The sequence below is a fragment of the Berghia stephanieae genome, chromosome 13, assembly GCF_034508935.2.
Source record: "Berghia stephanieae isolate SIO BIC M18660-M18661 chromosome 13, UCSD_Bste_1.3, whole genome shotgun sequence".
NCBI classification, from domain to species: Eukaryota; Metazoa; Mollusca; class Gastropoda; order Nudibranchia; family Aeolidiidae; genus Berghia; species Berghia stephanieae.
Window position 1 is genome coordinate 1,163,051 of NC_088372.1, and position 17,500 is coordinate 1,180,550.

General features: G+C 34.1%; 1 protein-coding gene across 12 annotated transcripts in view; it reads left to right on the forward strand.

Moving 5' to 3' along the window:
* LOC144959128 (uncharacterized) overlaps positions 1 to 17,500 on the forward strand; it is a 141,325-nt gene that overhangs the window by 111,577 nt on the left and 12,248 nt on the right. For 5 of the 12 annotated variants that reach the window (XM_078891588.1, XM_078891580.1, XM_078891583.1 and 2 more), the window contains 6 exons: positions 1 to 75; positions 1,292 to 1,429; positions 3,342 to 3,613; positions 8,942 to 9,097; positions 13,156 to 13,944; positions 15,562 to 15,954. The exon at positions 1 to 75 is cut by the window's left edge and continues 96 nt beyond it. In XM_078891588.1, the coding sequence (XP_078747714.1) occupies positions 1 to 75; positions 1,292 to 1,429; positions 3,342 to 3,613; positions 8,942 to 9,097; positions 13,156 to 13,944; positions 15,562 to 15,954 (1,823 nt within the window). Of the gene's footprint in view, positions 76 to 1,291; positions 1,430 to 3,341; positions 3,614 to 8,941; positions 9,098 to 13,155; positions 13,945 to 15,561; positions 15,955 to 17,130; positions 17,161 to 17,500 lie in introns of all 12 variants that reach the window. The other 7 variants (XM_078891590.1, XM_078891582.1, XM_078891585.1 and 4 more) reach the window with 3 other exon arrangements.

Below are 17,500 nucleotides of genomic sequence, written 5' to 3' on the forward strand. Positions count from 1 at the left end.
AAGGGTTCCCTCCCCCTCGAATCAGCTGGTACAAGGACGGCTCGTTGCTCAGGAGTTCCAAGGGATGCAGGATTGGTATGGGGATTCACCTCATCTATTTATTTACTTATTTATTTATTTATTTATTTAATTATTTACTTATTTATTTATTTATTTACTTATTTATTTATTTATTTACTTATTTATTTATTTATTTACTTATTTATTTATTTATTTATTTATTTATTTATTTATTTATTTATGTTATCTGCCCTTTTGGCCACCTAGTAGTATATGTGGCCCATCATATCAAGACTAGATGAACAAGATGACAAAAAAAAACAACAAAAAAAACAAAAAAACAACCAAACAAAAACAAGTAATTTTAAAGTTTGAATGAGCAACAGATTTATCCCTTTCTTTAATGTAATAAAGTACAAAAATAGTCCATTTGATTCATTGTTAAGCAAATGTGACCCATCGTCTCAAAACGGTATTATGTCGGAACGAACCAGATGCTTAAAAGCCGAATTTAATGTTAAACTGCTCAAAAATATAAATTGTTGGCATTCGCACCCTAAAATATGGTATCCATTCTCCTCAATAAAACATACAAACTCAACACAAGTCTGATATTTCTGGCTATAAATTCAGATTTCAATAACTTAACAATCCTGACTTAATACCGATTTGAGGCGAAGGGTCACAAATGATAGCCTTAATTTCACCTATTTTGCAACGAGTCATATGGTTTATTCCATATACTTACCCTCATGAAATGAATGAAGGGGATTTTGTTTCTGTGAAGTATAGGATAGAATTTAAGATAGTGTGCTCTGTTTTTAGATGTCTGGATGGATTGGCACCTGAATATTTGCAGGAACTGATTAAAAAATATGAACCCACTCGAAATTTAAGATCATCTCAGTCCCAACTTCTAAAAGTTACAACTTCAAAATCCAGTTTCGGTGAAAAAGACTTTTCATTCATAGCTACAAAACGCACTTAGTCCTCGGACAAAGTCCTGTGAAAATTTATCATCTTTCAGGAAATGTCTGAAGACTGAGTTGTTCCGCGAGGCTTATTTTTCATAAAATAGATGTTGCTTTGATTTTGTTTTTTGTATGCATGCTTATTATGTATCATGTAGTGTCGTGATTTTTAATTTTGTTGTTTTTAAACATTTTTATTTTTATTATGGAAAGCGCCGCAGAGCACGATTAATGTGGATGTTTAGGCGCTATATAAATTCATTATTTACTATTTACTATTTAATTTATCTTATCATACCTGGCCTGTCTTGTCTCAACAGAAAAGTTTGGTAACCGTGACTACATCCTGACCATAGACTACGCGACAATGGACGACGATGCCGAATACACGGTGTCGGCCAGGAACGTGGCCGGGGAGATTCGGTCAACGGCCCAGGTGCTTGTGGAGCCACAGTCAGGTAAGGTCAAAACCTGTCCTTTAAGGGGCGGTTGGGTCTAATTATTAGGAAAATCCTTCGAAAAATTGATTTTGAGGTTTTGGTGGAAAATGATATTTTATTATCTCAGAAATAATATAATTGAAGTCCAAATTCTTAAAGTAGACTATTAAGGCACGAAAAACACAGTCGAAAATGGTACAGGTAGTAAGAAATGTGTGAAGAACGGGAAGCTATTTTACTATTTTCTCTTTCTAAGGGTATGGGAAACTGTGTCAAACGTTTCTCAGAATCTGTTCAATGAAATTGAAAATTTCCACATTTATCACAGAGATAATGTATTATGTCACATCAGAGAGATTTTTTTGATAAGATATGTGAATTTTGAATTATAATCCTAATTCTGAATTTTTTACATCAATTTTGTCATAACATTTTGATTCTCAAGTTTGTAATGTTCTAATAAAAATTCAGTAAGCTAAAGCCGTAAAATCTCTCTCTTGTGAAACAAAATAGTACAATGTTGACAAGAAGGAAGAATATGGAGGTCATTCCTTCATTAGTTTTTGTAAGAGGTGGGTATCAACACAGATAATTAAAATTTTTCATCATAAATGTTGATTTTTAATTTATATTGACGATACAGAATGATTAAAACCGCCCAATATTGGTAATTAAATATTTTTTAGAAAAGACCCAAACCGCCCCTTAATCCTCATCGGGCCTTAAGCCACATAGCATACCTGCCTACTTTTATGGATCGTCGTCCGTATTTCCTACGGAAATTAAGTAACAATTTCGGACATACGGAAATGGAAGAAATATTACGGATTTTGATTTCACAGCAATTTGGTCGTAGTGTTGGAGAAATTTATTTTTCTTTTAAGTTCCCGCAGTTATCAAAAAAGAAAAAAAAAAGTTCCCTTAACATTATAAAGTCTACTGCTCAGTTCACGCCCATGATAGCTTAGTCGATTGCCAGCTCGTAATGGTGGAGGTCAACAACATTTATTTTATGTATAGAAGGTTGTAGATACGCAGTATTTTTAAAAATTGTTGTTGTTGTTGTTGTTAATTGGTGGAGTATTACTAAAATTGTACCATTTATTACTGATGGATTTTGTGTTTGCTACTGATTTTGAAATGTTCAAGTAGACAGGTATGACACAGGGCATCCACCAGACATCTCCATTATTTTGAGATCAGCTGCTTTTGAGGTGGCTGTATTCCAGGACAGGCATGCTTCCTTTAACTCACTCAACCCTAACACCGACTATATCTGCAGTTTACTCGGGTTACTTTTACCCCATGCCTATTTTTTTTACATTTTTCTGAGAAAAATTTTAGGCATAGTATCAAAGCTAATGTTTTTAATGTTTACATGTTGATGGTAGTTGAATAAAACTATCTCTGTACATGCTCATTTTTAATACACATTTTTTTCCAATTTTGAAAAGTAGCAAAAATCTTTAGGATTGAGTGAGTTAATTCTTTCTCCCGGTCCTTCGCCAGGTTTCTTTGGGTCTTCCCCGCTTTCTCTTCCAATCTGCTGTCCAGTACAGCGCTGTCTTGGGAAGTGACCCTTTTTCCATTCTGGCTACATGACCCAACCAACGCCATCTATTTATTTGGCTGTCAATACCTGTACACTAAAACAATTATTGATGCTATGCGTTTATGTAAAAATTATCACTGTAGATAATATCTATTAAAGATATTGTAATATCGCCTAACAGGCATCATGTCTTGTTCTTCATGTTACTTGTTGCTGTTGGTCAGGGACCCCTTGTAAAGTGCTTTGAGCATGTTTTAGTCGATATTGGGCTATATAAAATCTCATTTAAATATAATTTTTTAATGTGCTATTTAAATGCTCAGAGCTTAATTGCAGATTTTATATATTTGTCTTTTTTATTTTTTTTATCTTCAACAGATTTGCCTGCTCGAAAACAAAAGCAGCTTTTTGATTCTGACTCCGACAACAAATTCAACAACAGCAATAATAACAATAACAATAACGCCATCACTTCTACATTTGCATCATCATCATCCACATCATCTCTGTTTTCATCGCCATTCTCATCGTCGCCGTCCCTTCGCACCCGTCAAGAAGCCCAGCAGGTCAACCAGCTGGACAGACGGATGGACATGACGCAGAAGGCCATCGACGAAGAAGCAACCAAGATGGAGAAAGACGCCGCTAAGGTGAGATCAGTCGGTCGGTCTTTCTTACATCAGATTTTCTGAAAACGAATTTTTTTCACTTCCTATTTCCGTCTTATGTTATTTATATTTTATTTATTTGGCTTATTGAGTTTATCCATCATACATTTTTTTTCTTTTGTGTGTTTTTTAAAATTATTATTTATACATATTTTTAAAAAAGCAAAGTAAGCGATTCGAATAATGGATAATAAATTATGAAAAACACAAATATTGAGAGGAATGGAAGCTTTTCTTAGAGTAAGTTCTCCAAAACAAAAATTTAAAAAGTTCAGGTTAGAGCAGAGTGATTCAAAATAATGAGAATTATAAATATTTATTTATTTTTAATGTTAGAAATCGTTGCATTACTTTACATAAGTCTTTTTTTTTGGCACTGTTCATATGGCACTGTATGATGTATTTCATAAGCAGAGTTCAGATGGCACTGTATTCCAATGTTCTCGTTTCCAGTTATAAATTATCTACTCTATTATTTGGAATCACTCTAGTCTGTTATAGCTATACCCCTTCTTCTGCCTGCATTTTCCTAATACCTTCCCACCCACCCTCACCCACACCCACCTCACCTCAATCACTTTTGTTGTTGGGTTATCGCTACATTGTAACAACATGATGTATAGATAGATAGATCATAGATAGATGCCTCTTCTTCATGTCTGTCTATGGTCTCTTTTGGGAATCCTCAATAGATAGAAGCACTTAATATTAAACTATATTCTGTCGCACTCCGGAGAAAAAAATAAAGAGAGAGAAAAATAAAAATGTGTTAAAAATTTTGGCCAAAAAACTCATCCTTCAAGTATCAATCGATTCATTTTTTTTTTTTAATTAAAAAAATTGAGCTTTATATAGCGCAATATCTACTAAACATGCTCAAAGCGCTGTACAAGGGGTCCTTGACCAACAGCAACATTTTTTAACATGTAGGACGGGACATGACAGGCGATGTTACCATTAAAAAAATGTTTTTGGGACAGAGACAACGCTGTTAACGGCCAGGTACTCATTTTACACCTGATTACGGTGAGAGAATGTGAGTAAATAGCCTTTTCCAGGTACTCAACTATGCGCTGAGCACGTCCTGAACCAAGGACCTTCCGATCCGAAAGCGAGTGTCATACCACAAGACCACATCTTGCCTAAAATTTTCAAATTTTGGGACTTTGTGACGTCTTCAATCAAATCCCAGGTTTGAGAGTTTTGTGCCGAGATGAGGCGTTATTTTAATCGATCGATATTGAAATTTGAAGAATGATTTTTCTGGCCAAACATTTTTTTAAATACATGTCTTTGTATTTTTTTTTCCAGAGTAACGACAGTATTTATTATTGGTGGTTAGCTGATTATTCTGTTTGAAGGAATTTTGTCATGAAGAAATTTGTTATTCATGCGAGTGTCTGTTGTCACGACACAACGTCATTGGTTCTCAAGTAGCTTTTTTTTTTTTTACTTTCTTTTTTAGTTTTTTTATTTTTATTTTTATTTTTATTTTTATTTTTTATTTTTTTATTTTTTTTTTTTTGTTAATGTAAGAAAAAAGTAAATTTTAAAAAGAAAACAGACAAAAAAAAAAAAAAGAAAAGAAAAAAAAAAAATAGAAAAGAAAACTGGAGAGAATGTAGTTATGTCAGTCATCATTGTACAAATCTAGTAGATGTGTTTGATGCTATGTGTACAAATCTAGTAGATGTGTTTGATGCTATGTGTACAAATCTAGTAGATGTGTTTGATGCTATGTGTACAAATCTAGTAGATGTGTTTGATGCTATGTGTACAAATCTAGTAGATGTGTTTGATGCTATGTGTACAAATCTAGTAGATGTGTTTGATGCTATGTGTACAAATCTAGTAGATGTGTTTGATGCTATGTGTACAAATCTAGTAGATGTGTTTGATGCTATGTGTACAAATCTAGTAGATGTGTTTGATGCTATGTGTACAAATCTAGTAGATGTGTTTGATGCTATGTGTACAAATCTAGTAGATGTGTTTGATGCTATGTGTACAAATCTAGTAGATGTGTTTGATGCTATGTGTACAAATCTAGTAGATGTGTTTGATGCTATGTGTACAAATCTAGTAGATGTGTTTGATGCTATGTGTACAAATCTAGTAGATGTGTTTGATGCTATGTGTACAAATCTAGTAGATGTGTTTGATGCTATGTGTACAAATCTAGTAGATGTGTTTGATGCTATGTGTACAAATCTAGTAGATGTGTTTGATGCTATGTGTACAAATCTAGTAGATGTGTTTGATGCTATGTGTACAAATCTAGTAGATGTGTTTGATGCTATGTGTACAAATCTAGTAGATGTGTTTGATGCTATGTGTACAAATCTAGTAGATGTGTTTGATGCTATGTGTACAAATCTAGTAGATGTGTTTGATGCTATGTGTACAAATCTAGTAGATGTGTTTGATGCTATGTGTACAAATCTAGTAGATGTGTTTGATGCTATGTGTACAAATCTAGTAGATGTGTTTGATGCTATGTGTACAAATCTAGTAGATGTGTTTGATGCTATGTGTACAAATCTAGTAGATGTGTTTGATGCTATGTGTACAAATCTAGTAGATGTGTTTGATGCTATGTGTACAAATCTAGTAGATGTGTTTGATGCTATGTGTACAAATCTAGTAGATGTGTTTGATGCTATGTGTACAAATCTAGTAGATGTGTTTGATGCTATGTGTACAAATCTAGTAGATGTGTTTGATGCTATGTGTACAAATCTAGTAGATGTGTTTGATGCTATGTGTACAAATCTAGTAGATGTGTTTGATGCTATGTGTACAAATCTAGTAGATGTGTTTGATGCTATGTGTACAAATCTAGTAGATGTGTTTGATGCTATGTGTACAAATCTAGTAGATGTGTTTGATGCTATGTGTACAAATCTAGTAGATGTGTTTGATGCTATGTGTACAAATCTAGTAGATGTGTTTGATGCTATGTGTATAGATGAAATTCTAGGCTAGAAATATTTTTTTGGTCCTGGAAATGAAGTTTTGGTGCGATTAAAGTGGACATTTTGTGCAACAAAAGAATTCATATCGTGGATGAACACAATGCATTGTATAAACTGGTGTTAGGATTTGTTAAAACTGATTGGAATAATAATAATAATAATAATAATAATAATAATAATAATAATAATAATAATAATAATAATAATAATAATAATAATAATAATAATAATAATAAAAATATTATAGCAAATGATATCAACTTTTTGCAGGCTTTGGTGTCTAATTCATGTTGTACTATAACCTTTTTTTTTTACACATTCTTTTCTCATGCTTTTAATAACTGCTTTTTAAAGATAAAATGTATATAATAATTATAGTTTTAAATAAAAAGACGATTCCTTTCTGCTTTTAAAAAATAAAATTCTTTTATATTTGTGACCCATTGTCTCAGAATGATATTATGTCGGGATGACTCAGGACAAAGCCAAAAGGACTCTGCTGACCCGATGACGTCTTCACCAAACAAGCAGCTTCGATTGAATTAAAGAAGCTGATATACAGAGAAGTGATACGACATGGAACGAGATTAAAAAATAAAACAAAAAAACAGTTAGCTCAGGATAGAGAAGGATGGAAATTGTTTGTGGCCTATGACCTGACCCAGAGTGAAAAAAGCAATGATGATGTTGATGATGATTCTGGCCCGAAAAATGGAATTTTATCAATTTGGCAACTAATTTCAGAACTTGATGAGCATTTCCTAGTCATTAAAACTTATTGAAAATGCAAGTTGATGCCAGACTACATAATTTTAAGGATTTTAAAGTGTTATTTATTTTAATCCTTGTGAGGGTAAATTGTTGATTTTTAAAAGGATGGCTACAATTTTGTTTTTATCTCCCAAAAATTATGAATTTTTTTAGATGTTTAATTAAACATGCAGATCTGGTTTAGAATTAAAATGAAATTGATAAGAAATTTAAAAAACAAAAACTCATGATCTTTTGCAATGTTGTAGTTATTTTTTTTTCTTCTATTTTTTATTCTCTTTTATTATTTATTCTTTGATTGTGTGAAAAAAAAATGAACACCCAAGTTTATTATCTGTAGCAAAAATAAATAAATAAATAAATAGATAAATCAATAAATAAATAAATAAATAAAACACAAAAATGTTTGATTTCCAGCACTGAGTTCATCCCAACTAGTTACCATCCTGAGACAAAGGGTCCTCATTTTACCCTTTGCGTTTTTCACATTCATCATCAATTGCCTCAAATTTGCATTTTTTTTTCTATTTTTTGCTGTATTCAAAATTTTATTTTATACAGTCGCATCTCTCTAATCCGGACGTTCCTCCACAATCCAGATATCTCCATTATCCGGACATATTGCCTGGGAATTTATTTATCTTTCTTTTTATTTATTTGTACACTTAAGGGTAGACTTGCCTGGTACGACCAAAAACTCGTAGAAATACGAACTTTTGGCTCTAGCTACAGAGCTGCATAGGTCTCTTTGACTCAATAAATCTTGTTGAAAAGGAAAGTGTATCTAAGCTCCTTAGAACGGATATTCAGGATTTTGGAGCATTTTTTTGGTTTTGGACCATGCTGAGAGAAAATTGTTTATTTGTAAAGCTATTTAAAGTCAATTTTTCTTTTCATTTTTTTTCCCCCTTGGAAACTACGAATTTTTGAAATCTCAAATCAGCAGCTCTGCTTTTTGGGACTGATTTCACTTTCCGGAATGTCTTCTCTGTTAGGGCTAAGCCACACCGGAGACTGACTCTGATGACCAGGCAGGCACCGCACGTCCTCTGTCGTCTTCCGGATAAAGACGTTTGGGCAGGGACAAAATACTAAGAATCAAGAGAAGAACCGCTAGAGCTACACATACCAAACTCGGAAAAAAAAAAAACAACAAACAAAAAAAAAAAAAAACGACAGAGGACGTCAGGTGCTTGGTATGGGTAGGTCTAGTGGCTCTTCTCTTTATTCTTAGTACATATTTATTTTGTCCGTTCCCGACGTCTTTATCCGGAAGACGGCAGAGGACGGCAGTGCTGGGTCATTGGAGTCAAGTCTCCGGTGTGGGTTAGCCCTTAGCCCTATTCCAGACAAAATGCTGGGAACGGACGGATGTGTTCGGATTGGATGGAGAGATGTGACTGGATGTGGATTTAGTTTTTTTTTTAAGTTCCATGATATATTTTTCCAGTTTTTGTGTGTGTGCTTTCTTTTATTTATTATTATTTGTTTTTCTCCATTTGTTTATTTTTGTTTTCTTCATTTATTTGAATTCCAAACTTATTGCTTTTTGCACTCACCACAGCTTACCAATATAAACTGCTCTCTGGACGGCCTTGACCTTCGGCTTGCTTCGCTAGAGAGCAGCCTCCCTTCATTTGCCTCGTTCTCATCTGAGTGGTCGTTAAATAATTCAAATCTATTGGACGATGACGGCGGCAAAGGTCAAAGTTTAGGAGTGGTACGTAAAAAGAAAAAGACGAGGAAATGAGAAAAAGAAAAGGAATTATTTAAAAATACACTTACTACTACTAGTATTATGCTGACATCTGTGTACCATTAAAAAAAAAAAAGTTCTGGTTTGTTTTGATATAACAGTTTTTTTCCCTTATATAACGTGATATATTGGTATAACAACACAATTTAGTATTTTGTAGTCTATCTTGTATTATCTTTGCATGGTGGAATTGAATTGATCTGTATTCAAAGCATTAATTTATATATACATGAAAAATTAATTGGTATCAGTCTTAGACAATTAAATGTCGTAGATATGTAGTGTTCAAAACCTAGATGTTCTATAGAGAAAACAAATATGTAGTAATATTGATTCTGGTTGTGAAGATGAGATTTTGATGAGCGCGTTTAGTGGATATTACTACGCTATATAAGTGTTCAAGGTTAATGATGATGATGTTAGTAATGGTAATGATAATAATAATTATGATAATAATAATGATAATAATAATAATATTAATAATAATAATAATAATAATAATAATAATAATAATGAATAAATTAATAAAAAGAGCAGTAAAAACGATTATATGTATTAATTATAATTTTTTAGTTCAAGCAAGAGAGTGAGAAAATATTTTCAATTAAAGAAAGAATTCATATCTAGACGGTTTTGTAGAAATTAATTTGATTCGTGTGATTGTCAAAACCCCTTTCGTGTTTGCTTTTAGAGACTGACTGCACCATTTGCTTTTTGTTCGTGATGTGTGCTTACTGTATACAATATATATTATATTATATATACCTTCTCTCTCTCTCTCTCTCTCTCTCTCTCTCTCTCTCTCTCTCTCTCTCTCTCTCTCTCTCTCTCTCTCTCTCTCTCTCTCTCTCTATCTATCTATCTCTCACACTATGCATCCAATTTGCTTTTTATTCTTAATGTGTACTTACTATATACAATATATATTATATTATTCTCTCTCTCTTCTTTTCTCTGTCTTTTCACATACATTATACTGCTGCTTCATTTAACCCTGAAATATTATACATTTTTCAACATTATAGGTATACGATTTTCATCTAGTTGGTTGAGTGATATAATTTCTAACCAGTTTTGAGTTTTTCGCTGTGACTTTTTTTCTTTTTACCCCCTTCCTGGATGGAGAAGAGATTGTGATCTTTGATGCTATCAAAAGAAATATAATTGTCGGTGTCCTTTGGAAGCCAGATTGAATGATCGTGGTGGTTGGCAGCAGGATTTGCCGTGATTTGAGCAGGATACTGCCGTTTGAAATATATGGTTGTTGTTTAGCCAAAATATTCGGTTATGTGGTCTTGTGCGGCTATGTGGTCTTGTGGTATGACACTCGCTTTCGGATCAAATGGTTCTGGGTTTGAGTCCACTCGGCGCATAGTTGAGTCCTTGGATAAGGCTCTTTACTTACATTCTCTCACCATACTAAGGTGTAAATTGAGTACCTGGCCGTTAACAGTGTTGTCTGTCAAAAAAAATTGTAATGTCTCGTCCTAAATGTTTAATGTTGCTGTTGGCCAGGGACCCATTGTAAAAGCGCTTTGAGCACATTTAGTAGATATTGTGCTATATAAAAGCTCAATTATTTTCTTTTTTTTAAAATACTCATAACAACCGCCAACTGGATATAATTTACCAACATACAAAAAATATGTATAACAACTAAAAATTAACACTACCTGTTATGTCCTTGCACCTTTCAAATATAAAGAAATTTCATTTTTTTAAAAGTAATAATGAATTTGTGTTGATGTTTTGGCTTTCCGCTGTATCAAAGAAATTTACTGCAAATGTGAACAAACTAGAGCAAATGTGATTTCTATTAGAACAAACAAAGACTCAAGATATAAATAATAATTGAGTTTTTTTTCATATAACGCAATATCCACTTAACGTGCTCAAAGCGCTTTACAAAGGGTCCCTGGCCAACAGCAACACTTGATATGGAGGACGAGACATGAGGCGATATTACAATCTTTTTCCGACAGAGACAACGCTGTTAACGGCCAGGTATTAATTTTACACCTGAGTACGGTGAGAGAATGTGAGTAAAGAGCCTTTTCCAAGGACTCAACTATGCGCCGAGCGATGCTCGAACCCAGGATCCGAAAGCGAGTGTCATACTACCAGACCACAAAGCCGCACCCCAAAAATGATAAATTTGAAAAAATAAAAAATCGGTCCTCTTGGACTGGGAGTCGAACCTCAGCTTTCCTCATTTAGTGCTTAGAGCTGTCCATCCCATAATATGTGCATGGTTGATGTATTATGGGTAAAATGCTTGTTGTTGAATATTATAATAGTAGTATGTTGATTACTGTTTTGAGAATGTCGGTCACAAATATGAAACTAATTTGAATACCTAATATATGCACCCTACTGTAAATCAAGTGTGTTATGTGTCAGTGTGTATAGAATCAAATGTGTTATGTGTCAGTGTGTATAGAATCAAATGTGTTATGTGTCAGTGTGTATAGAATCAAATGTGTTATGTGTCAGTGTGTATAGAATCAAATGTGTTATGTGTCAGTGTGTATAGAATCAAATGTGTTATGTGAGAGTGTGTAATGATGTACTAATTCTTGTGTGTTTTGTTTTTTTCTTGAAATCAAACAAATCTTTGAGACTTGAGTTTCGTGTAAAGTTAGAAATGATTTATTTTCCAGTATAAATCTTATCAGTTTTTATTCTATCTGTACGATTTTTAAAAAAATTATAGTTTTCTTTTTCTTTTGGTTTTTAAAATTTTTTTTAATTTTCTTTCTTTTTTCTCTCTTTCTTTGTTTTTTTTTTATTTCAAAAATTAAATTAAATCTGATTTCACCATTTGACATCAAATTATCTCAGTTTCAGCTTTTCTTTTATTTTTGATTAGATTAACGTTTCTTATTGATTTCATTTTTATCTGATTTTTGTTTACTTTTAAAATTACATGTCTAACACCCCCCCCCCCCTCTCCCCACCCTCCCCTAATCTATACTTTGCATAGGTGTGTGTCCTAAGAAATTAAATGGTAAATCAAAAATAATTCTGGAAATGCCATGATGAAATATTTATCTCATGAAGGCCAATTCATTTATTATATTTTGGTTTCTTTAGCCAACTGTAATAACATTCCACAATTTATTTGAATATTTGTTGTTGTTTTTTCCTACAATTAAAAAAAATATTTAATTTTTACAAATTGTTAATAAAAAAATATATACGCTTATTTATTTACTTACGTAAAATTCACCAGTAGGGTATCGGAATGCTGGTAAAACTTATTTTAATTCTAGTTATTATATTTGACAAAATATATATATATATTTTACACATTGTATTGAATCAAAAATGTTCATTTATTTCTGTTGTTGAAGCTAAAAAATTCGTATTTTTTACGATTTTTTTCGTTGCAATAAGCAGGTCTGTATGATATATAGGATGTTTGAGATCCATTTTTGTTTGGGTTTTTTTTTTTTTTTTTTTGCATGAACCAGAAAGGCAACACAAAACCTATATATTTTTCCTTGTTTTTCTAAAGTATTTAAATTCTACTAATCCTCTTTTCTACTTTTAGTTATAGGTTTAAATTTTTTTTTTATTTTGGGTTGAGGAAAAACAAAAAAAAAACACAAACCAAAAAAAACATCCAAAAAAAAAAAACATAGTAAGAAATATTCATTAAAATATGAAAATAGATTTAACATGTTTTGTTCATTGGTGGGTTGTAGTGTTGATAATAAACTCATTTATTCTTTTAAAGCATTATATATATATTTTTTTCTTTCATTGCATCATGCGCTACTTGCTTTCTTTTTAATGTACGTAGTCATCCATTTATTTAATCATCATTTATTTATTTATTTATTTATTTGTTAGTATCGATAACCATACTTGTCTAAAAGCTTCCAAATTCTATTAAATTATTTTTTTCGTTTTTCACATAAGAGCATATTTTTATTGTCTAGGTCAAAATTAACCGTTTTCCCCTTTTTCTTCCCACCCCCACCCCCCTCCCTTTCCCACAATCTCCCATCCTGTTCTAGGATTCACCACGACTCATGTCAACCATTGACCTTGAACTGTTGCACACGGCTGAAGAGGTCATGCAGAGGGAGAAGAGCGACGCAGCCGCCATGACCCAGTCCAAAGACAGAAACTTAAACGCAGCAGCAAAACCAAATCAAAACGGAAGTGACAAAGACGGGACACTCCTAGAGTTAGACCTACCAGAGTCTTTAGAAAAACACCCACCCTTGCCACCCAAATCTTCGTTCACAACGAGGACCAAACAACCGTCATCATCTCCATCATACAACCCCGACGATTTCTCTAGGGGAACTCGTAGGAAGAGAGCACCTGAAAAATTTACATCTGAAGTCAGCTTCTCCAGCAGCTTCAGCACCTCGTTGTCGTTCACCGACCCAGACGTCAATCCTAGTAACATTTCAGCCGCTGTAGATGAGATCTTATCTCAGACTTCAACAGATCATGCTCAGTCTGCACAAGGAGTAGCAGCACCAAGCAAAGCTGGAGACCAACAATATAACAATTCGTTTGGTTCAGAGAAGGACCAGGCATCGCTGGACAATTCTGTGAGTTCCGTTTCTTCTGGGAGTGCAGCTGCATCTGCTGCAAGTGCAAATCTCCCAGAACCAGATCTTGACGAAGAGTTGCTAGACCCGGTGACGCGCCATGAGAAATATAAAGAATTCCATGCCAGGGACTTTGAGATCCACAAGAAGCCGGAGAAGAAGAAGTGGTCGGTGAATTTAGAGCCTTTCTCTCCCAGGGCTGAGATCGTAAACAAAAGTTTGGATGAGGATGATGAGAAGGTGAGTATGGGAATAAATTAAAAAAAAAAAACAAACAAAAAACCAAACAAAATTGAACTTTTATGTAGCACAATATCCACTAAACGTGCTCAAAGTGTTTTACAGGGGGTCCCTGACGAACAGCAACACATAACATGTAGAACCAGACCTGACGCCTGTTAGGCGATATTACAATTTTTTTTCTCGACAGAGACAACGCTGTTAATGGCCAGGTACTCATTTAAAACCAGAGTACGGTGAGAGAATATGAATAAAGAGCCTTTTCTAAGGACTCAACTATGCGCCGAGCGAGGCTCGAACCCAGGACAGACCTGCCATACTGACCAGGACCTTCTGATCCGAAAGCGAGTGTCATACCAGAAGACCACATAGCCGCACGTCGGGACCCACTATTTCAATCTGGGGGTCCCGATAGCTCAGTAGGTAGAGCAGAACTTGCTTCACTAGCAAACAGACCAAGATTGATCCGAGGGGAAGTTGAGATTTATTTTCAGGATCCCCAACCCCCTCCCTTGTCCACCTTGCGGAGATTAGGCAACTGGGTCTGTTTGATCTTTTGGAAAGTACTAGCATCATATCCAAAGGGTAGCAAGCAATTGCTATTGTCCTTCTCTGCCTGGCTCCATGAGCCTAATGGCTCTGAGGACTGGTTTGTCAAGCTGGCGTTATGTTGGACTGAACATGGTGCTGATAATGAGTCTAACGTTAGAATTGTTGGAAATGTGACCCATGGCTCCAGATGGTGTTATGTCTGGATGGACTAATGATGAAAAGTGATTTTAAAGTTCCGATGAAAAGCGAAATGTGAAATTTTACTTTTTAGCTCCTTAAGAATTTGTATTTTTTCTAATTGATAAATCAATCACTCTTGGCACAAGTCTCACGTTTTTGGCCATAAATTCAATGACAGAATTCCCTAGATTTTAGCATGTTCTCCTGGGTGGGGTTCCTGACCTTCAGTAGTGGGCAGGGAGGTACTTACTGTGTTCTCTTTCCCCTACTGGGTGGGGTTCCTGACCTCCCATAGTTGACAGGGAGGTACTTACTGCATCTTCTATCCCCCTGTATCTGTTTTCTAACATGCTTTCTGTCTTTGTCTTGGAATGAGATTACTTGGTTTTGTCTTTGCCCTGGCCGGATATCCTGGCTGGGAGAGAGACAGTCACATATATGGTTAGTTTTGGGAGATGATATTTTTTGTCTTGTAAATCATCTTTCTGTGATGCAATGTAATATTTTTTTGTTTTACACATATATGATTTGTAAACTGATATGGCCTAAATGTGTTGCAAGTTCCGTAAAACCCTTAAAAACAAAATAATATCATCATCATTATCATCATCATCATCATCATCATCATCATCATCATCATCATCATCATCATCATCATTATCATCATCATCATCATCATCATCATCATCATCATCATCATCATCATCATCATCATCATCATCATCATCATCTTCTTCATCATCATCATCATCACCATCCTCATCATCATCATGCTCATCATCATCATCATCACCCATCATCATCCACTCCATTTCCAAACAACAAGGTCACACCTCTCTTACCCTTTCACCTTTCACCTCCACCCCCTCAAACAAAACCCTACAGGAGTCCTCCATGTTGGGCATTCAGATTCCCGCCGATTTCAGTCCCGACTCTTCCCAGCATTCATCGCGGTGTGACGACAACGACAACAACTCGGGCCAATCCTCTCCCCGACAGTCGGTGGACTCCGGAGTCTACGTCACAACAACTCGGAGACAACAGCAGAAAGAGGAAAAACCTGAACCCGTGCGCATGTTCGGCCACACGAGTGAGGCGGACGTTCCCGAGAGTCGAACCGAATTCAACACGGACGAGGGGAGCTTTGACGTGCCGTCTGTCAACAGGCTAAAGGCCATGTTTTCTGGGTCTTCATCACCGTCTTCCTCTTCTCCATCGTCGTCATCGTCACCGAGATCATCGTCGTCGTCGTTTTCAAAGCCTGGAGATTCAAAACTTGTAAGTGACCGAATAAATAAGCTTGTAGAATAGCGAAGCTGTACTGAAGCTTGTAGAGTAGTAAAGCTATTCTGAAGCTTGCACATTTATTTATACTTTATGCCGCATATGTCTTTCCCCCAAAATTTTAATTTTACCGATTATTTTTAACTGAAAGTTAGGGGAAGGAATGGGTGGGTTGAAAATTATTTAAAAAAAAAAAAAAAGGAAAATAAACATAATTTTTTGTACAATCTGAATTTTCTTCTAGACCAGCATCATTATCTTGGAAACTGAAATAATTATTTAAATTATAATTTTTAATATTTTTTTTAATAGTTAAAATTTTGAGTTTAAGATCTTTTTTTGTTTGTTGTTGTTGTTACTTGTGTGTAGCATATCATTTAAAATTGGAATGTGTTTCTTTTTTTACAAGTCTTTATACTATGCAATGGTAGCAAAACTTTCTATATGACCTTTACTGATCATTGATTTAGAGTTTTGCTTGAAAAGTAAAGACTATATATATATAACATGTAAAGAATTGATAGGAAAAAAACCCCCCAAAACAAAGGAATTACCACTGCACATGTTCACTCATTAAGCAATCATTAAATGTGTTTTTAAAAATCTGAAAATGACATTACCAGATTGTAGCTATTTATTTATTTATATATATAAATATTTTGATTGTTTGATAATAGAAAACTGTATATAGTGCATGGCATGAAACCTTTCACATAGCCCTGCCAACTCCTGGTGCAGAATTATATATTATATCATCATCATCATCATCATCATCATCATCGTCATCATCATTATCGTCATTATCATCATTAGCATTCCATAATTCCTGGGACAAAAACAACAACAAACAAGCAAACTGAGTTCCATTCTTCCAGATGAATGGAAGGGGGGGGGGGGGGGGGGGGGGGTGATCTTTGTTTTTAAGATATTATGATTTTTTTTTTCTTTCTCGTATTTTTTTTTCTTATTCAAGGAGTTGGCAGTTCTATCTAGTTTAGAATAATGATATAAAGCAGACATAATTTTCTTTCATATTTATTTATTTATTTATTTATTTATTTATTTATTTATTTATGTATTTATTTATTTATTTATTTATTTATTTATTTATTTATTTATTTATGTTTCCACCTCTCACATAACATGTCCCCCGTTCTTCCACTTTTTCAGGACACCTTGCCGTGTGTATGAATGTTGTAGGTGTGTGTTTTCTCGCACTTCATGTCAAGTTGTTTGAATTCTCATTCAGATCAGTGTTTGAATTAATTCAATTTATCATTATTTATTTATCTATCTATCTATCTATTTATTTCTATATTATTATTTTTATTATTGTTTTTCAGTTCTGTTTCCTATCAATTTTCCACTCTTTTCCAAAGTTTTCCCCCTTTGTACGTGCTGCTTTTCCTACCTTTATTTGTGACCCTACGCCTCAAAACGGCATTAAGTCGGGTTGGTAAAGATGTTGAAAATTGAATTTATAGCCAGAAATATCAGACTTGTGTTGAGTTTATACGATTATTTATTGACGAGAATGGAT